Source organism: Camelus dromedarius, chromosome 30, assembly GCF_036321535.1.
Source record: "Camelus dromedarius isolate mCamDro1 chromosome 30, mCamDro1.pat, whole genome shotgun sequence".
NCBI lineage: Eukaryota > Metazoa > Chordata > Mammalia > Artiodactyla > Camelidae > Camelus > Camelus dromedarius.
In genome coordinates this window covers 1,832,309-1,853,628 of record NC_087465.1, presented here as the reverse complement: position 1 = coordinate 1,853,628, position 21,320 = coordinate 1,832,309, and the positions used below count along the sequence as shown (strand labels likewise).

At 46.3% G+C, this 21,320-nt stretch overlaps 1 protein-coding gene across 4 annotated transcripts in view; it reads left to right on the top strand.

Annotated features, from left to right (window-relative positions):
* Nucleotides 1–9,696: 9,696 nt before the first annotated feature.
* ST18 (ST18 C2H2C-type zinc finger transcription factor) overlaps nucleotides 9,697–21,320 on the top strand; it is an 84,937-nt gene continuing 73,313 nt past the window's right edge. For all 4 annotated transcript variants that reach the window (XM_031441635.2, XM_064480811.1, XM_031441636.2 and 1 more), the window contains exons 1-3: nucleotides 9,697–9,782; nucleotides 15,975–16,029; nucleotides 18,124–18,154. In XM_031441635.2, coding sequence (XP_031297495.2) covers nucleotides 15,975–16,029; nucleotides 18,124–18,154 — 86 coding nt within the window. In that variant the 5' untranslated portion in view covers nucleotides 9,697–9,782. The remainder of the gene's footprint in view (nucleotides 9,783–15,974; nucleotides 16,030–18,123; nucleotides 18,155–21,320) is intronic.

The following is a 21,320-nucleotide window of genomic DNA, read 5'->3' as shown; positions in this document are numbered from 1 at the left end:
AAGGACTTGGCATTTTACACCTTCAAGTGAAATCTGATTTGTAAGAGTATTTTTTAGGGTGGAAACACACAAAAATGAAGGGATTTTGAGAAAAAATCCTTTTGAAGCCTTTGCACAACAAACACCCCCGTATGTAAATAGGACTGTCACTCGCTGTTTGTCCACAGCGAGGGCCCAGATGAACCAGCGCAGTGCGCGCCGACAGGAACAGCTGACTCATTAGCGGAGAGCAGTGAAAGGTAATTAACCCTGGGAAAAGTGCAGCTGCCGTGCGGGCTGTGCCTTTCTGTAGGATCTGATTAGAAATTAGTGTTCAACCACTGATTCTTTTTTTTTTTTTTTTTTTTTTTTTCAAAAAGACTGTCATTGATAATTCACTTTCACTCTCAGGTGTGTCCCCAGAAAAGGTTCTCAAATGCACTTGTGTACAAAGGGACTCAAATCTAAACAGCGTTTTCTGCCGAGCAGACACCTGTTTTTCTCGTTGAGAGGGAGTTCTTTCAAATGAATCTTGTTTGGCTATTGAAGACGGATAGCGCCCAGCCCGTACTCTGTCTGTCTGCAGATGACTTGAGAAGATTGTTTTATATGGTTAATAAGCTGTAGATAATTACCATTTAATTAAGTTTCTCTTTTTCTCTCCATTTTTCCCTCCAATGACGTTCCTTGTCAGTAGCAATGGAAATTCTCCAGTTCAAATCCAGTGGACGTTAGGGAAGGTGAGTGACGATTCTTTCAAAATAAACTTTCCTCCCTAGAGAGAAGGGTCCCTAACTTTCCAACGGCCTTCAGAAACGAGCATGTAAGGAACCTGGTTTTAGGGAACAACCAAAGAGGCCTGATTTTGTTCATGTCGCATCATCGTGGTAATCTGAACTAAAACGGCCTGTTCTTTTGAGAAGTTTGTGCACCTGTTCATCCTGATCTATGACTTCACACTCAGAGGAAGCGCATTAATAACCTAGCACAGGATTCACATACGTAACTAAAGAAAGTGGTAGACAGCGTAAATCGCCAGCCCGCAAGCTAAGTCCTAATTCCTGAAGCCTGCGTTACCTTATATGTGAAAGGAGTGTGACTGAATTAAGAATCTGGTGATGGGAGGTTAACCTGGATGAGCCAAGTAGGCTCAACCAGTCGTTCCCGTGGGCCGGAAGAGACAGGCAGAAAATGCGCTGGGGGACGTCCGCGGAGGAGCACTCGTCTCCACCGCTGGCTTTGAAGGGGAAGGAAGGAGGCCTGGGCCACGGAATGCAGCAGCCCCTCCATGCGGAGCACAGCTTCCACCCACAGCCACCAGGAGGACGGGGACCTCAGTCCTACGACGGTAAGGACCTGGAGTCTGTCAGCAGCCCGAACGAATTCCCCTCTGCAGCCTCCGGAAAGAGGCCCGGCTGGGCTTGGCTTCAGCCTGTTGGGACGGCCCTGACTTCATACCTCCGGGGCTGCGCGATGACGTATGCGTGTTGTTTTAAGCCACGGAAGCGTGTGGCATTTTGTTACAGCAGCAATAGGAAGCGAATACAGTAAATAAGCCAGCTGCCAGACGGGACGTATTTGACAGCTGACAGTATAAATCCTCTGCAGAATTCCCTGTGTTTGAGTCACGCCACAAACAAAGATTTTGGAGAGGCCCAGACTGATACACAGACTTTCGGAACTGGAGTGTGTTGATCCTGATGACAGCGATCACCAGCTCTGAGAGTTCTACCTTCTCCCTTCCCACACCAAAGACAAATGTCCACGTGACAGTTCCGTCAGCCTGGTGCGTGTGTCATTTGCGGTACCAACAAGCACATGCTGTGTTGGAGAGGTTAGTAAGTCTGGGTTTCCCTGAGCTTGGAGTGTCCATGGTGAGGTCCTTTTTGCAGAAAGAAAACTGCCCTGACCATTGCAGGTAGGTGGAGCCTGGTGCTCAGAACCAGAGGGCCGGCACCCAGAACCGGGGTCAGCGGCTAGGTACCCCGGGCACGCTGACCTTGCTCCCCGTCTTCGCTGTGAGGTGGGTAACGTCCCCCCAGAGGCACGTGGCGATGACTGAGGAAAGGGTGTGTGAGGGCACCCCCCAGGGCGTCTGTCACGAGAGAAGAGTTCAGTAAAGGTGAGCTACACTTACTTAGAAAATGCCTTTTACCATCTCGATAAAAAACAGTGGACTACTTGTGTCTTCCCTCGTGGTTCCATTTTTATCTCCAATACAAAAGTCATCAGTGTGGAGCATGCAGACACACGTCATTTAAACTGAAACGTACGTGATTAATGCTGTCAAATTTGGGGTAGGAAACGTGAGGTCTAGAAACTGGAAACTGGACATCACTTAAATGAGTTAGAGGTCTTCATAAATTGTTTTCTTGCCAAATTTGGAAAAATAAGACTATCTCTGTTTTTACTTTACCTTTGGCCCTGATTCCCACAGAAGGACAGATCTGAATCACACACTATAATTTTTCATATAAATTAGATAAAAGTAGGCATGGGGGAAGAATCTGACCGTAAAATCTGTTACACTCTCTGCTTGTTCTTCTTTGGATTTTGGGGGCTGACGTTTTTAACATAAAGGAAGACAAAATTGTAAATTCTCCTTAACTGGCAAAGCGATCAGACAGACAAAATCTAGAGTTTCCTGATGCTGTGCTGGGATGTCTTGTATTGAATATGCTTAATAAGATAATACCGCAGGCATCCTAGGAGGACTATTTTGGGCTTATTTTAATTCAATTCAGCAGTAACGTCCTGAGCTCCCCTCCGGCCCCGACATTAGCTTGCAGGGACGGCCCAGGCTTCCGTGCACTTATCCCGGAGCAGGGGAGATCAGTGGGCTGAGCGTGACAGTCAGGCAGGATGGAGGAGGGGTCGGGATACAGGATTCTGTGAGGTGCACGGGCGACAGATTGCGTTTCAGCAGACTTTGCAGTTCTGATGCCAAAGGGAGACATTCCTTTGAAAGTCACAAGAAAGATCAACACATTCTAAACATTTCACTTTAGCTAGCTAGTTTGACTCATCTGGTCTTCTTTGACCCTTGTGTGGCTATACCAAAATATGGCTTTAATGCATTGTTGAACCAAGCCAAGTAGAGTTTTGACTGTGTCTTTCCCTCTGGTCATTGGGGGCATTTATTTACATTATCCAAGGATCCTGGACCTCTCGGGACGAATTCCTCAGGATCCGTCATTTCCAGGAGTTTTTGCAGGCTCGTCTCGGCCTGCAGTGCCACGGGTCGCCCTGCCTCCTCCTTTCCACATCACATTGGGATCCACAGTTTGCTGTTTTGTGCCCATGAGGACCAGAGCTCGCTGGGTCTTTTAACGCCCACAGTCTAGCAGGGAGTTCCACAGACCAGTGCGCAATGAATGTGTATGGAGCCAGTAATAAGTAAAGTCTTTAGGAGAAAGGAACTCGTATTAAAAGAATTCTTGTGAAACACCATCGTGAGAACAAACTCATTCTGCAAAGACCCAGCGCCCTTTGGCCTCAGTGCTTAAGAGTCTTGTCATTTTGTCTGTAAGTTCCATTAGCTTCTCCCATTCCGTATTTACTAGTCGGACCATAAGGATAAACAACTTTATTCTTTTACCTTAATTCAATTTTACAGAATATGGTAAAGATTTTCATGAAAAACAAACAGTTCCTGTTGGGAAAAACAGCACACTTGTTGAAAATAATTCTAAAAAAAATCCTCTTTAAAATGGGAAAGGAAAACAGAAAATGTCTCAGGATAGCAACCATATTGTGTCACAATCTGTATAATCAAAAAGCTTAAACAGAGAAATTCCCTTTACATAATAAAAAGCCTCATTTTTAAATCAAGTGCTCTTTGAGCTTTATTAAACATATTTTGACATTGTAAGGTTTAGTATAGATTTACGCAAAATAGCACCTTTAGTTGCAGCACAAGCCGTGAAGATAAGTGGTTAGTTTAATAAAACAGAGTTTCCATAGTTACCACGAGAGAACAGAGGATAACTTTTATTTCTTTGGAAGCCAGGAAGGGGCTTTAGAAAAAAGATGAAGCAAACAGACCCAAGCAGGTTCATTATACGGGGCTTTTGCCCCCGATTGGCTTTTTTAAAAGAGGAAGGTCTTGATATTACAGGAAATTTAAGCTTTCCCACTAAAATCAACAGCAGTGCACGCAGAAGCCTGCACACGCCCTTTCCCTGGGCGTTCCAGCTTAGGTGCTGGGTCGGAGGGAAAGCTGGCTCAATAAGGTTGCCTCTGTGAGACGCGTTTTTGCTCCTAGTGTTTTGTTAAGAAAGCGTGTCATAAACAAGTGGTTAAAGCCAGGCTGGAGGCAGCCACGGCTTGAGATGCTGCCCCCTCAGGTCTGACTGGGTCATTCCCGACCAGCGTCCTGTCAGGAGACCTAACTGGGCTGGGGGGTTGGGGATGGAGGCCCACGACGGTGAAGCCGTCCTTGCGCCAGCTTTGCGTTCTCCCAGCTTCATGCCGAGATGCGCCCTGGGTGGCCAAGGAGGTCACTGTCCTCCCACATCCTTGGCTGTGTCCGACCCAAGGAGCTCCTCCCAGTTGACCGTTGAGAAGTCAGATGACGTGCTTCCTGCCAGCTCACCTTCAGCCCGTGAGTCCCCAAAGCAGCCGTGATTAACAGGACTTTTACAAAGTTTCTGTGTAGTGACAAGGACAGTTTCAATCTTCTGTCATTTTTTTTTTTGCATTAGCTATGATTACGCCTTTACCAGAAAAATGCATTTGTTTTAAAGGTAACAATACAGACTCGGAGAACAGCTTATGGTTCATCTATATTTATCAGCACTCACTGTACATTTGTGTCTTCATTACCAGGAAATATTAAGGGACATTGTGCCATCGATTCCTGTTTACAGTTTATTATGCAGAGATAGGAAACACTTAGCATGTAAAGTGAATGTAGAAATTACTCCTGGATGGAAACACGGACGTTTCCCACTCGTTGGCTCTTTCTCCTCCATCACCGGATCAGAGTGTAATTGTCAGTAATCAGGCCTGCTTGCTGCTGATAAAACCGCTCTGAATGCTAGCAGCCTTCTTTGTGTGATGACTCAATTATTCCAGAAGTGCCTCATCAAATCTGCCCCATCAGCTGGGCTAATAAATAAGGAGAAGAAACTGGCCCCCCAAAGCAAATTATAAATCCATTTGCGTTAACCATTTCGCTGGTCCATGATCTAGGCAGAAGTAAGCGCGGCCGATTCTGTTAAGCTTATTTGAGTATGTTTATAATGTTTACAGCACGCAACTTCTTCCCCCACAAGGTGTGGGAACGACCCGTCACAAATGGTATCTGAATGCAGTTATGTTAATTGCAGCAAGGCTGTAAGTATCTTTGAGGGCTGTTTTGTTCCTTAAATCAGGTGGAAGTTAAGTCCTCTTGCAGGAGAAATATGGGCCTTGCACAAGTCATTGGCATGGCTTCAGAGTTCCAAGAGAAGAGGCCTGGGTTTTATTTTCACAGGTAACAGAAGGATACACACAAATGCTAACACAAATACGAACGCCTGCCAGCACGAGCACAATTACTTCGTATCAATCACAGCAGAAACCAGAAGTTATTTGGATGCTCTGTAGGACTGCCGCAATTTGCAAAGCAAAAAACTGCATTTTCTAGAGAAGATCTGAGTTGCCATAGCACGTCCTGCACTGAGAGTTCCTTGAAAGGCTCTACAGGGCAGAGATTATTGCAGAAAGCCAGGCAAACCAGTAAAAGTCAATTAGACTCAGCGATGGAGGTTTTGTACATTGACAAGTCTTATTTTTATTCTTCTTTTGAAATGACAAACTGCTGCATAACAGGACATTTTGTTCAGATTCGACTTTCAGTGATTGCTCAGGAAGCACGAAGTACTCAAAATGGATCATGAAAAGCAACGTGGTTGCTAATATCAAAGAATTAGTCTTGTTGAATATGCAACGATTTACAATCCACCCCCACCCCACCCCAAGTAAGCAATATGGCTGCCCCACTTTGCAGTGGGGGCTGTTTTTTTTTCCCATCAGAATACTTCCAGTTTGGGTGCAGTCCCTTTTTCTGATCCCCCGTGATCAGGAGCCTAATTATGGGCTGATGGTAAAAGTACGGCTTGTGGCCAATAAACAGTATTTTTCTTCACCCAAAACAACTTAAAAGAAAGTCACGACTTCTCTTCATTTGTTCCAGCCAATAACGCGTATCCCGGAATATCAACGCGGAAAGCTGAGAACAAGAAAGTCATCTTCGATGGCCTAAATACAAAGTGGCAGTTGGCTAACGTAATTTTTATACATCGGTTTCTAAATATAGAATCTCTTGCTCTGATGGGAAAGCCTGTTCTGTAGCTCATTGACTAGAAATGTCAAAATAAGGGGTTTCAATTTTCATTGGAAATTTAATGGAGCAACATGGTAAATGGAAAACCAAACAATTCAACTGTCCGGGCAAAGGTATCATTAAGGTTTACACGAAATTTTGCTCCCACTTAAATTATGCTGATTAATATAAAAGTAAATCTGGAAACTTGGAACTGTAAAGGACTTGCCTTCCCATTAAAACAAAACAAAACAAAACAAAACAAAACAAAACCTCCCTTCATCATCGTTCCAACCAAGGAGCGACTGGGGGAGACGCTGCGGTCAGGAGAGGGGCTGAGAGGTTAAGTGGAGACCAGGCCCAGGGCCGCAGGGCGGGGTCGATGCGTGCCCCTCTCCCGCTTTCGCTGTCCTTGGCGGGAAACTAAACGCAGGAGCGGGGTTCAGAACTTGCGTTAACGTCCAGACTTCTGAGAGGAGCCCGCCCCGCGTTCGCGCCCCGACGGGGCCCATCGGGAAGCAGAGTCCAAAGCCAGCAGCGCCCCCGCAGGGCGGCAGGCGCTCCGACGCTTCGTGCTCAATTTACTTGCTCTCTCAGTGAATTTTTCACTTTGAGTTTAGTTTGGAGAATTTTTTTTTTACATTTTTATTGAGGTGTAGTTGACTTACAATGCTCATTTCAGGTGTACAGCAAAGTGACTCAGTCATACATGTACCTACGTGTACATTCTTTCCTTTTCAGATTCCTTTCCATTATACGTTATCACTGAAATTGAATACAGTTCCCTGTCCTCTACAGTCGGTCCTCGTTTATTTTAGATATAGTAACGTGTGTCTGTTAATCCCCACCCTTTCCCCTTCGGTATTTTTTTAAAAAATTTGTTGGGGAGGGAGATTAGATTTATTTATTTATTTTTAGTGGAGGGACTGGGGATTGAACCCAGGACCTCGTGCATGCTAGGCATGCTGTCTACCACTGAGCTGTACCCTCCCTGGTTTGAAGAAACGTTTTCGAGAGTTTTTTGTTTTGAACCGCAAGTAACTCTAGAGTTCTCTGCTCTAGGGACACAATTGGCAGGTGCATGTTGTCACTTTAGGACCCCCCCAGTAAAATATAATCTTATATCCCCTCTTTTAAATCACATGGCGGGTTCATTACATTATTTCGTAGGTTTGAAGAACTCTCTTTTTCAGAAGCAAGTGCTCCCCGAGTAGGTGACTTGGCCCTCACTCCGGGTGTGCGGCGGAGCAGACAGGGCGCTCCGTGATAACCCTGTTTAACAAGTAAGACCGGGCCTGGCTTTGTGCACAGGCGTAAGGACCGCGTGGCCCGTCAGGTTTCCGACACTTGGCTGTCTCATAGTTTCACCTTTGAAGGTTGCTGTCGCACAAGAACGTGAGCTTCGACGGAAGAGCGTTCATCCTGGTGGGCTGGGGGTGGAGTTTGGTCAAGACCCCAAGTCTTAGGTTAACTGTCTTCCAGAAGGTGTATTTCCTCTGAATACTTTAGTAAGTACTTCAGTCTCAGAACGCGGCTTAGGATCAGCAAAGAGAGTGGAGCATGGCAATTAACAAGAAATGGGTTTGAGAAGGTGTCTCTTTGACACCATAAGAGGGACACACACAGAGCAGAGACGGAGCCGACTTCAGTGGAAGCTCCCTCTTGGCATCAGAGAGCCTGCTTCCAAGGAGAGGGCGGGGAAGTTAGGCTTGATGGACGCAGGGGTGCGGAGCGTCTGGGGGTCCCTCCCCACCCCCGTTCGTGTTTTGGTGGGCTCGGGCTGCCCAGCCCTTTGGTGTCAAATCAGATTTCTGACGTTACATTTCGTCGGCGCCCTCTGTGGATCTCAGCTGCACTGCCTCAGCCCTGGTCCCCGGGGAGGGGGAGACAGCAGATGGGTCAGGGCAGAGGGCTGATGCCTGACAGCAAACGGCGGGGCTGTTGAGTGAAGCCGCCGCGTCGGGAAGCTACTTCTCCCCTGAGAACCAACTAACCACTGAAGAAAGTTGAAAATGAGCCCTTTGAGAAACGCTATTAAAAGTAGTAAAAAATTGCAGTTGTGCAGATGATGTGCCGCTGTGTGCTTATCCGGATGCTAATGAGTTTGACATTAGGGGACTCAGAGGGTTTACAGCTACTCCCTTATGCGATTCGGGTCTTTACTGGCAATCTTTGAGAAAATAAATGGAAAATGTATTGCTAATAAACACACAACACGATTGGGTGTAGACAAAAAGCCATTACTTTCAGGATTTAGAAAGAGCTCTGCCCACCAGTGTTTTCCGGGATCTTTTGTTTTAGGTTAGAGTGTGGCAGACAAAGGGGACAGGCAGGTGGACCGAGGGGGAAGGAGGGTAAGCCAAACGCATTTGCAGAGAAAGCCTTTTTCTTTCTCGCTGCCGTCAAAGGCAGACTCAGAACCCCCGAGTCCTGCACCACACTCCAGCCCTGACCTCACGGGCGGTAATCTGCTTTCTCCTCGAGAGTGTTATCCCCATTTTCTTTCCCCAGGAACTCCAGTGGCTGACTTGGGTTGGAGAAGCATCTGCTTAATGTCTGGTCAGAGCTTTCAAGGAACCCAGAAATTCATGCTGAGAAATCTGGGCACCCCAATCTACTGCAAAGGGTGAAAGACGGACGCGAGAACTCTCCTGCCAGGAAGGTTGGCGCCGCGTGTCCTACAGCACCGGAACTGCTGGCCAGAGCGCTCTGCGGGTGTGTTGACAGCGACGGTATATGCACAGTGCTTGTCTAACTGTCTGTCTGAGACTGAGTGTGTCGCACTGAATTTCAGAGTTTTCCCTCCAGGGCCAAATGGCCAGAGGACAGACTCCATCCCACACCTGGGACAAAATAGAGGTGGTGCAGGCCTGTGTATTGTGTCTGAAAGCGAGGAGGTGACGTGCACGTGGTTTCCACGGAAAGCAGGTTAAAACATTGGCAAAGAACACTGGTAGCGTTTAAGGACAGCCTCACGCAGGAGATAATGACGCCCTCAGTCACCCGAAATAAGGACGCCTTTGGATGCTGTCCTCTGTGACTCCTTGAGTGCAGCTCATGCCAAACCTCGTCTGAGCTTTTTCTTCTGGTGGTTAAAGCAAAAAATGACAATCATGACCACTGAGAGTCCCTATTACCCAATTTTCCAGGTCAACTGAAGGCATGATATATATATATAGTTTGGTAATACAGATAAAAATTAATTTGGCTCACCTTAAAAGATGTAAACATCTTTCTGCCATTAAGACGTTAGTATAAAATGTCCACTCAGCTCACACTGTAGCCCACCGGGTCACGGGTGACGGTTTAAGCTCACGTCTGTGCTTGTCACTGACCTTCCGTGTGTTTGTCCTTTCTTACATGCTTTTGTTCTCTTATTTTTTATCTTCATAGAATGAATTGCAGGATTCCTCACTAAAGCGAGCAAAGACATTTCGTCATTCTGGCGGAGGAGGGAAAACCTCAGTGCACAAGTCACCCGGAGAAAGAGTGGGAGGTAAGGCAGCGTTTTTATTAAAAAGTAGAATATATTGAAGTAAAAGACATCGGCCGCGGCGTCCGTGTACAAGTTCTCCTCCACAACAGTGCTGGCTTTCTGTGGATTCGCTTTGAAAGAAATGTACTGTCGATGCTCAGTGCAGAGCGGTGACTTGGCGGGAAGCACCATCGCTTTGATATTTTAAAATATTCAGCAGGCGAAGTCCTCTGGGCCCACAGCGCCTTTCACATGCTGATTGTGCGTGTACCATTTGTTCACACGTTTGCCCTCAAAGAAAGGTTCAGCATTTAAAATAGTTTTAAACATCCAATTTGAGTTCATTTGTATTAGAAATTAGTTAACGTAAGGATGAAGAGTGAATGAGTGAGGTTGTTTTTTAAGCACGTTTTTAAAAGCGCCGTAGATGGCGTCCAGAGTTAACGCCTACAAACAGAGTTGCGGTGCGTTGGGTTGTCCTTGGGAAAAATCCATCTAAAATAGCCTATCCCTGCACGAAGGAGCTTTTTTCTAACATTTATGTGTTTTGCAACATGTACACCTCAAAATAACAGCAAGAAAGAAAATTGTTAAGGCCCTTTTAGGGTGTCACTTACAATGAGTTGTCCTTAAGCAGGGCGTATTAAAAAGGGTTTTAAAGCCTTCTAAAATGTGAAGCTGGCGATTGCCCCCTTAGGTTACAGAGCTGTGACTCAGAGCCGTGGCGCGGCGGTGGCTAATGGAAATCCCTGGCACGCGCTGTCTTCCTCAGGGAATAACTGACTATCTGCTGGAGTCGTTTGGCAAAAGGACACAGACATATGGCTTTGGTTCACGGTCACACTGCCAGTTGTGCAAAGTTAGAGGGTGAGGCTTTGGGAGCAGGGACAACCCAGCGATGAGAAACATCGAAACAGACCTGCCTCCTCCTAAGGCCACCCAGGCTCGTCGAGGTCCAAGATTTCTTCCATCGCCAGGCATTTCCACGCGACTCTAGAAACCCCCTTTGAAGATCACCTGCTCCGGGGGGGGTGTGCATGCACCTGGGCCTTAGGAGTGGCCCTTTCCAGACAGCAGTGCCTGATCTGAAGTCACACTGGACCTGCTTCTCCCCTCAGGCGCGGTGTTCGCCAGGGCGGGAGGGGCTGGGGAAGAAGAGAGGGGGCCCAGACGTCAAGGGCACAGTCGTCCCACCCCTCAGCTCTCTGTGCAGAACCCAGAGCACCACGAACAGGATCAGAGAGTCAGAATCAGTGCCTGTGCCCTCCATAGAGGGTTCGGAGACTTTTCATTTCTCTTGGGATAAGGGACTCAGAAGGGGCTCGGCAAGTGCCTTCACACGTCATCAAGGACGCTGTGAAAACCCCGGGCTTTCTTTGCGGAGATGCTAGTTTGTGTTCTGACTTACTCTCCCTGTGTAATGAACAAACGTGTGATAGGAAGACCAGGAAGATGGCAGAGAGAGCTAAGCGCAGAGAGACACGGGCTCGAATGGCTCGTCTTCGCAGTCTTCCTGGCGAGTCGGCGAGTCGGCGAGTCGGCGAGTCGCGCGGCACCGCAGCTCGTCCGCCCGCCTTTCCCCCGGGTAACGGGGAGAGGTCTTCTGCTGCCGTTGTGGGCGGGTCCGAAAATGCGCTTCGGCAAAATGGTGCCACAGCCACGAGAAGAGAGGGCGCTGGGTGTGGGCCCTTTGCTCTCTGTCCGGCCGGGCTGCATCCCGAGGTGCTGGTGTCCTCTAGCTGTTCCATTTTCTCGGTTCAGCTTTTTCTAACTTCCTGGGTTTCTCACTGTCATTAAAAAAACAAAAACAAAAACCTTGATTTTTATAAAGGAAGCATCCACGAGGTTGGGGGGCTCCTCGTGGGGAGGACCCCGGGACCTCCTCTTGGCAGGCAGGGCTGAATTCCTCCCCCCAGGGCGGCGGGCATCCTAGGAGTGAAAGGACGGCTTGCGAGAGTCCTGTGGCACAGCAAACAAAACTCTCAGGAGAGCAACACGTGAGATCTTGTGAAAAGTGGGGGTCGCTGCGGTTGAAGGCACGTGGCGGGCCTCTCAAATTCAAAGTGGCCGCCGGCGTGAAACTGTGTGTATCTAGACAGCACTCAGATTAACTGGGTAAGGATTTTGAGGAAGTGTCCTCAGGACGTCATGATCACCATGGCTTTTTCGATTAATATTAAGAAACTCAAGGCTACTTACAAACATATATTGAGTACATCTGTGTTTAGAATTCGGCTGAAAGGAGAAATAAAACTTACACGTTACCAGGAGATTTGTTTTTTTCCCCAGTTCTTAAGAAATGATGACTATTTCCTTGGAGGTCATTTGGTTTTGTTTGTTTATTTGTTGGTTTAATTTAACCATTAGCTTAAAACAGGATTTTGAGTGAAAAGTAAAATCTCAGGGAACGACATCTCACGTACCAGTAATTTGCCTCCATGAATGAAAGCCAAACAGAGGTTATAAAATTGGTGTCATGCTCCTTGAATCTCTCCCGCCCACGAGTTCGCAATCCCAGGCATCCGTCTTCAGCCCCAAAGAAGGGGCAGATCTGCGCATGGCGAGCACGCGGGAGCGAGCTCTGCTGATTGCCCCCGATGTAAGCGCCTGGAGGAAAGGCGGGCACACCCACGTGACTAGGGAGTCACTGTGCACACCCATGTGTGTAGGTGTGCAAATCCATGAAGATGCTAAATGGAAGCTTTCCACATTCGGCAAGTGCCAATGTGCCTTGTGGTCATTTCCCCTGCATTACCTGTCTGCTCACCTCCAGGGTGGGTTCTTGCATCTCCAGCCTCCAAGTTTTGTTTCTTTTCTTCTTTATTTTATGTTTCTTTTCCTCTTGCCATTTCTCCCTGTGTTCACGCCTCTCCCTGGAGAACTGCGGAAGAAAGTTTTTTCAAATTTTCCTTCGTGGCTTTATTATGAAGTAGATACCAAAAAACCCCACTTTCCTTTCTTTCTGTACAAATATGATGCATAATATACCTATACTTACAGGCTAAGGGAACTTTTCTTAAAGTAGTTTCGGGAGAAATAAGAGCAGCGAACCTTGCCTTTAATATTTTGTCTCTATTGAGTAGGTTGTCAAGGCTGGGAGGCCCCCATTGTAGAATCTCAGAGAATCTCTTGTCTTGTTCCCATCCATAAGCGATGGGACGCAGAGAAAGGCCCAAAGGCATCGGGACAAGGACAGATTTTTAGAAAATCCAAGCTCTGTTTTGAGAAAACAGATGATTCATTAAGTTTTACAAAATTAATTGCAGGCTTGTCGATAGCATTTAGGACGGAGACAACAAAGATGACCAGTTCTCCTTCTCCAACAATAATAATAATAAAAACCTCGCAATGTTCCCAACAAGAAGTGACATTTTCAAGACTGCAGCCCTGTTAGGTCCGTGTCCGAGTGGCCCCAGAGTCGCGCGCCTCGTCTGTCACTGGGGGAGCTTGGACGTGCGGTCATCCCCTCCCGCTGCACGTCTTGAATGAACCGTTACTGGAACGTGGCGCCACTGAATCTGAGTTTTGATTTTACAAAAATTGAGTCCACCTATATGCAGTTTATTAAAGTCCAGGAGAATAATCCATATAAAGAAAACTTAGAAATTTCTGCTCCACGTGTTAGGTTTTTGAGAACAAAGGCTTGTTCTCCAGTGAGATCTACCCGGAGAGAGCTTTCTCCTGAGCACTAAACTTCCACCTCGCCCCCCTCCCCAATCCCCAGTCGGAAGCTCTTATGCTCTAGGTCTCTGGTGTTTTTCTTCCCAGAGGGTTGCAAGACAGGACCAGACACCGAACTTGGTCCCTTTTATTGTCCTTTGCGTGTGAACAGGAGGCAGGAGGTGAAACAGATGGGAGACACGTTAAGGCCTTGATGGCTCTCACTCCTACAACTTGGCCCACAAGTTAAATTTGGGCACAGAGCCTCGTGAGTGAGTTGCTGCTGCTTACAGGGATGAGGTAGGACGTCGACCCTATGCCAGCAAGAGGACGGGAGCCCCCCCCCCCAGATACAGTCATGAGGCCAGCGCTCCAAGCACAGTCTTGCAAGGGTCCATGAATATTTATGCATTCCTTCCAATGGCTTCAGTGGCATGGGGTGGTGGCAGAGCTGGTCCCGTCCTGGGACAGCAGAATTGCAAGACAGAATTAGCCCTGAAACTGCTTTAAAGGAGGTTATGTTTAAGCAGCATTCTGAAACTTTTCTCCGTGCCTCCTGGCACTCTGTAGGCTGTGTTTCAGTTTTGGTAAAGAAACTCATGAGGGTTTAAGCCTCACCTGCATTTTGGTGGGCAGAGGGGCGTGATTTCAGAGCAGGTGGGAGGGCTGACATTGCCCACGTGCAGGATGACTGTACAGTCGTGTTGAGGTGAGGTTCCCCCCCAAACCCATGAGAGCGTCTCCTTCAGGAACAGCTGATGGTTTTCACCATGTGAACTCTCCAGTTCAGCTCTGTCCTAATTGCGTTACTCATTCCGCACACGGAGGGGAGTTTGCATGAGTTGAGGCATTTTATATGCAGCAGAGACCCTCCCGGAAGAGGATTTCACAACCCAGGGCTCACCGTCCTGTGTAAACCAAGCCACTTTAATCCCAGGCGGTGTCGTGTGTCATAAATCCACGTGGTTTTAAAAGAAGGGAAATCTACAGAGGAAAAGAAGCAACGTCTGTTTTATTGTTGTTTCCTCTTGTTGTGTAGTTTTAAAGTATTCATATCAATGAACCGTTTTATTTAGACTAAAGCAACTGCTGCTCTAGAAGGCAGCGGACACTTTTTGTTTGCTAATTTGAAAAACAGTTCAGTGATTGGTGTGTGGTGTTTATTATGAAATGATGACAAAAGAGTGCTGGTGGTTTTAATAGTTTTAGCTCACGAGAGCTGCCGTTAATTTCGTCTGTAGTGTTGCAGGTGAAAAAATGCACAATGGATAAATAGTCCGCACTGGTTTAACTGAACATAATATATAGTGTCTCCCGGAGTTGTTTGTCTCAATAGACTACAGTAATCAAAAGTAATGAACCTATTATGTGCAGGACCTTGGAGAGCGTCGGATGGCAGTAAAAGTGTGGCACATAAAAGGTTTATTAAAGGAAATTAAAGTCCATCATTGCCACACCTGCTCCCCTATTATAAGTCTATGGCAGGTCAGTGCCTTTCATCACAGCGCAGCCTCGCAGAGCAGAGCTGCGTCTCCCATCCCCGTCACAGCCGCATCCTGCATCCCGCCAGCCTCGGGGTTTAAGGACCGCAGCCCCGGAGAGCACCTTCTGCCTGCCTCTGATTTCCAACAAGCAAAACCACTTCTTTCCATTTAAGGATTCCTTCGGATAATGTGCAAAAGTGAATTAAACTCGGAGAGGATGAGACATTGCTAGTGAAATGGCTGGGTGTAGACAGGTCAGAATCTGTCGCCATGTGGACAAAAACAGCAGGCTTGTTAAGTCTTTGCATCCCTTTGATATTTACCTGACTATTGAAAATCATTAGTAACGATGTTTTGGGGAATTTGATACTGACACACACAGCACTCAAGTTTCACTTTCCTTATAGATTTGGAAGATTATAACTCCTATTTATTCTAGAATTGCATTAGTAAATGTATGCATTGTTTCAGGGGAGGGTTTGTTTCGGTTTTTTGTTTTTAATGGAGTCCTGGGGATCGAACCCAGGACCTCCCTGGCACACGCTAAGCACACGCTCCACCGCAGAGCCACACCCACCCCCCGCGTATGGCACTGCTGAGCAGCATTTCCAGCGGCATTTTGCAATGGGGGCATTTCAGGATTTTGCCCTCATGTTGCTTTTTCATACCAGAAATTATTTTTCCTGACTTAGAAAGAGGCATATATCAGAAAGCGTTAGAAATGCAAAGGAACCCGGCTTAGTCTGAAACTTTTGGGTTTGGCATTTGAGGTTCTGTCTCCTTCACAACCACCGTGGATCTGATGATCCTTCCTTCTAGCTTTGTAATGCCAGAAGGGTTTGACTCACTAGCAGACGCTTGAGGGCAAGGACACCTGCCCTTTTGTGCCCTTCTGCCTGGTTCCAGCCTCTGGAGGGCAGTCACAGCTCTCCCCACGGGGTCAGATGCTGCTCCAGAGCGTGGAACGCTGTTCCACTTTTCATCATGACCTTCAGAAGTTTAATGACATGCTTTCCCGTTTTGGTCAATGTCGAAGCAATGACCTCAGGACTTTGTGTTCACGTTACAGATGGATGCAGAAGCAGAAGATAAAACGCTACGCACCCGCTCTAAAGGAACCAAGGGTGAGTTAGCCAGCGGGTTCCACGACACCATGCCCACCACACCATGAAATGTGGGAGTTCCAATGCTCAGTCTCTGATGTGTCGTCAGAAAGATTACAACTTCCGCCTCAGGGCTTCCGTTTTTTAAATCAAGCCAGGACGCTGGATCAGGGCTTTGAGAGGCAGAGTGCCCTGAACCAGGAGTTAGAGGACGCGGAAAAGCCCAAACAGTGTAGGATGCTGACTATTACAGACTGCAGTCATGAGTGGATTTAAACATCCCGCAAAACAGCACACGGGGTCAGCAAGGAAAGAAGGCTTCCTGGAGACCTCAGATTACTGAAGTGACCTTTAATGGCCAAGGGAAAAGATCAAATTGTTAGCTTATTGCCAACGCAGGTTTTGATTTTTATGTGGTCTGGTTTAGTGGCTCCCAGTTTAAACTTAGTTCAAGTAAAATGATGATGTTTGTCTTTGGACTGTCCCTGCTGGGAATTCCCGGCAGCCCTGCGAAGTCATGTTCGAAAGGTTTAACTTGCCGGTTAGCCCTCTCTTTCTGTAACCAACAGATGGTGATGTAATATTGAAATATAAACAGGCCCTTGATGATCCAAACATCTGGAAAACAGGATTGACTGGCAATAATACCCCTTAAGGAAAATAACTTTTATTATAATTAGCTATATTTTTGTGACCCTTCATTCTAAACGGAAGACTGTGGGTTCGCCACGGCCTCTGGAAACAGGCTGCAGAGCTGCTCCCCACCCAGCCCTCCCCCGGGTCGGCCCTGCTGACCACAGGTCGGGGTCGGGCTGGGCAGCCGTCACGCAGTCATCTGGAAGCGCTCTGAGACTCACAGTTGAAAATGGCTAATCAAATGCCACGCTTTAGCTAGCTGTGTTTGTGGACGTAGTCAAGGTAAATAATTCCTGTTTCAGTGAAGTCCTCCCTCTTTTTTTTAAATGTCAGGATGCTTTTTGTTTTCAGTTAGAATACGACCATGTTATTATCCGTAGCCGTGATAACCAAAGCGCAGACTAGGGCTGCCCAAGGCGTAGGACTCCCCTCTGCCCAGACTGAAGTTTCACTGCGCGTGCTTTTCCAGGCCTGGTTTAAGTTACTTTAGAAGGAATTGCATCAGACATCCTAATATCTGGAATGCAGTATTTGTAAGCATAGAATTCTATTGCAGCAGACTTCTTCATGGAATATGAGTTTAAAAAAACCAGTTTTATCATTGTTTGGGAGAAGCTCATGTTTACTATAAACGTCGGCACTTTAGGGACCATATTTGGATTATTTAAATCTTTTGTTCTGGCTTCTGAAAGCACGTGACTCTGCCATACTTTCAACATGTGAATCTTTTAATTTGCTATTCTTTTGCGCTTTGAATCCTTTTGATACACACACACATACACCCTTAAGTAGAGCCCAAACATTTCAAGAAAGGAAGCAGCTGTTCCTCGTGCAGCATGAGTAATCCTAAAGCCACCTTATCCCGGTGCCATCATGTACTTGTAAACACGAACTTCCTTAGATCCTGTCATTTCCCTAAGAAAAATCAAAGCTCTTTTTTTCTATAAAGTTCTCATTTTTATTTAAAAAATTTTTAAAGTAAAGTTCTCATTTTTAAAAGCATGTTGAGATGGACATGGCTGAACGTTACCCTCCTCTTTCCATCGGAGTGAAATACGTGGAACAGAATCTTTGGGCGTGTTTATTAAGAACACGTTGCCAGTTTTGTTTAAATACTTGTTTAATGTCAATTAAAACATAAACAGGATTCTTTTGAAAATTTTCCTAGAAACAAAATTTTCGATTTAAAAAATATTCCGAGTCCTTCGTGCTCCTGTACTTTTTCAATAATCTCTAAAGACAGGTGTTTGGAAGCCCAGCCCATGACCGTAAGGCCGCAGGGTCAGCCGAGGTACCAACCCGGGATCCGTCCTCTTGTCTCCAGAACCAGAACCAGAGAAGATGAGCTGACCCCGAGGGCAGCTGGGCAGGGCCTTCGCTAGCCACGCACTGGCATTACCTCTAGGTGGGCAAAAGGCTTCTGTCATGCAGGTTTCAACACTGTAAACTGATTCTCCTTTTCTTTCTTTTTGCCAATAGTGCCAATGGAGTCTCTAATCCAGGAGCTGAGGTAAGGGTTTGCCCTGTGTTACCTTTTCTGATGTTGATTGGCTTTCATTATTAGAATGTTTTGTACTTTTCAAGCCCCGGAACCCTCATTTTACTACAGGGAATAATCCAACAGTCATACTTCACGTAGCCTCTGTCTCTCCACCAAAGGAACAGGGGACGGGAGGAACTACTGATTATTGGCCCAAAACAATTCAGGCTAGTCTAGTATTTTGATAATAAGACGCAACAACATTTTCCTATAATGTGAGTCATTTCCCACCTCCTCCTGTGGGGGAAAACCAGTGCATGGATTGTCTCTGTGCTGGTGGAGGTCCAGGACTGGGCCTGATGAAGGAATAACCCAAGTCCTGAATTCTCCACTTTTCTTTTTAACAATCAGATAATTCTCTCGGATAGTCATGTGAATCTTTGAACGTAGACCTTTGAAGATGACGTGACTGATGGGATGTTGGGCGAATTCGGGCTTTTCCGCCTTAGATATTGCGACACGTGCCTCAGGCAATGCTCTGGAGATCCCACCTTCCTGGGTTTTGTGTAATAAAGTCCAAGTAGGTTTTCTCTCACAGAGTCTTTGCAAAGTATAGTTGCTGTTGTTGTTTTTAAGTACATGTTTATAAAGAAGCACATGCTGCCAACACGCTTTCTGTCCTGGCGCTAGTCTCTAGTGAAATTTGTCAGGAACAAGACGAGCCCTTTGTGTCTTTGGGACCCAGAAAGTCCCCAACTGGTGGTCTGCTCCACCTTCGGGGAAACAGCGTGGTCTCTGTGTGTTCCTCTGGGAAATGTCTGGTTCTCCTTGAAACTTACAACGCATGCACTGACGACGGACGTGGTTGCTCTTCCAGGCACCTGTGCTCTGTGGTTTCCCGGAGGAGGGCTGTCCTAGTGCCTTCATTCTGCAGCTTTATGTTCACCACCTGGGTGGGACGGGGCCTGCCAGAACTGGGTGCAAGCTTTCCTGCGGACGCGCTCCTCCGTGGGAACGTGTCTGTAGAACATCCGTGGCCCCGCCCACGGCGTCGATCTTGTCATTGAGAATTTTGCACTTTGAACTACTTTTGTAAGAGTAGGACACACAGACGCTGAAACATCAGGATGGGGTTAAAAGGCCAAAGGGTCTGGCTCTCTTCAATTCTTGCTTATTAAACCTGCCCCGGCTAACATTGCTAGTCGTCTGGAGACTTGAGGTCCCTGCAGCATGATGGAGCTCGAGGCTCCGAGCGCCTGAGGCGTGCGCCCTCCCGGGGGTGGGTTCCTGGGGCCCCTCACAGCAGAAGGACTGCCTGTGCTTTCAGTCGGAGGCTTTTCAGGGAGGCGGGGAAAGGCCTTTGGAGCGATGTGTCTTCAAGAATAACTTGAAAAACAAAAGAGAATTTTGAAGAAATGAGTTACGTTGTGTGCTTTGGCCTACGGAGAAATTTCCAACTCACAGGAGAAAAGGAATTAGCACAAAGAATTTTGTGAGGAAAAAATGTTGACTATAACCTTTCTGGAGAAATTGAAATGACTGTTTAAGCTCTTGATTAGCATCAATAATGACAATAAAACTGATATTTATTGAGAGCCAGGCACTCCGGAGCGTCCTGGAGCAGCCTGTCTCACCAGCCCTTCAGGGGCGTTGCAGGGCAGGAGCTATGATATTCCAGCCCTCAGATGAAGAACGTGGGAATAAACAGTTGGTGTGAGCGGCCCAAGACTAAGCAACCTGCAAGAAAGCAGACTTCGGACCGCTCAGGCCAGCTCCTCAACCCCCGGGCTTGGCTTTCTCTCCTGCACGGTTAATGCTAAATCGTCTAGAATATAAATCAAAAGGAAATGGTCCGTTGTCAATGTCCTCAGAGCTGGATTTTTAAAATTCTACATTTTAACCCTCTTTCAAGGGTTTATTTTTCAAGGCTTGATTTTCTGAAATTAAAAAATTTTTTTTAAATTAAAAATAACATTTCCCATCTCTTAGTCTGTAAAAATTATCTTTTGTCAGATTTTCAGTTTCACCTAATTTGTCATTAGACCAACTCAGAAAGCTGGAGATAATTGCTGAGAACATACCGAAGCAAAACTAATTCACCGATTTTTCTTTAATAAGAACAAGTTTATTAAAAAAAAAAAGACTGATTATTGTTAATTTCATAATTGCTCATTTTCAACAGCGTGATCATGTGTAGGCTAAGTAGGTCCCAAGCTGGTTCTTACACGGTTTAAGCTGACCCAGATATAGACCCTACTCACCATTCTATGTAAATCTTGGGGGAAAAGTTCTGATTCATAAGGAAGGTTGTATTTTTAGTATCTTTCTAATTTTGTCCAGCTTTATCCATTTGCTACCATTGTGCCTCCAATTTATTCTGCAGCTTCTTGTGATCCAGATTCCAGGCTTTGTTGCGCGCCTCAATTCTGAGTCGCAAGAAATGTGGTGTATTTTCCCTAGTGTGAAAGTTATGGCTATTTTGTGGCGAACACTGGCAACTTTATTTAGTTCTTCTTTTTAGAATGCATTGGACATGTTATTGCTTCCAGAGCTGCTCCTTATAAAAATACTAATACAAATGAAGCTAATTTAAAAATACTGCATATTGTTCCTGACACTAATAAAAATTGATACTGACATTCTCATCTTCTTATTATACTTGATGTCAGCTCCCATCACCACCATTAAAAAAGCAATTTATAACCCCAGACCCACCTTTAATCACATGCCTTATTAGCATTTCCAGTCTTTCCTCCAGCACAGCTCAGGTTACAGGTGGTGCTGAGAAGGCTCTCGTGCGTCCGGCTGAATCATGGCCGCTGTATTGTCTCTGCTCTTGTCCTTTATCACTATTGTCCTTAATCTGGTGCTTCCGCCATTGCGCCTTACTGGTATCGGTAATCCCGTCTGGCGCTGGCAAAGGGCTTTACATCAGTCCAGCCCATTTCCTCTAATTAAGAAAATATTTTCTAGCCTCCGAAATGGCTTTCCTTTGTGATGACTTAGAGGCGCCAGTGAATTCAAGGCTCTTAAGTACATTAGCGTCAAGTCCTACTGTCCTTTGATGGTCTTATTGCTGCCTATTACTTGGCTTAAGTTTTGTAATAAAATTTTAATTTAGCTGTCTTATTTTATTTTATTTTATATACTTTGTTCCTTCATTCAAAACCTCTCATTTGGTGTTTCCTTGTAAGTT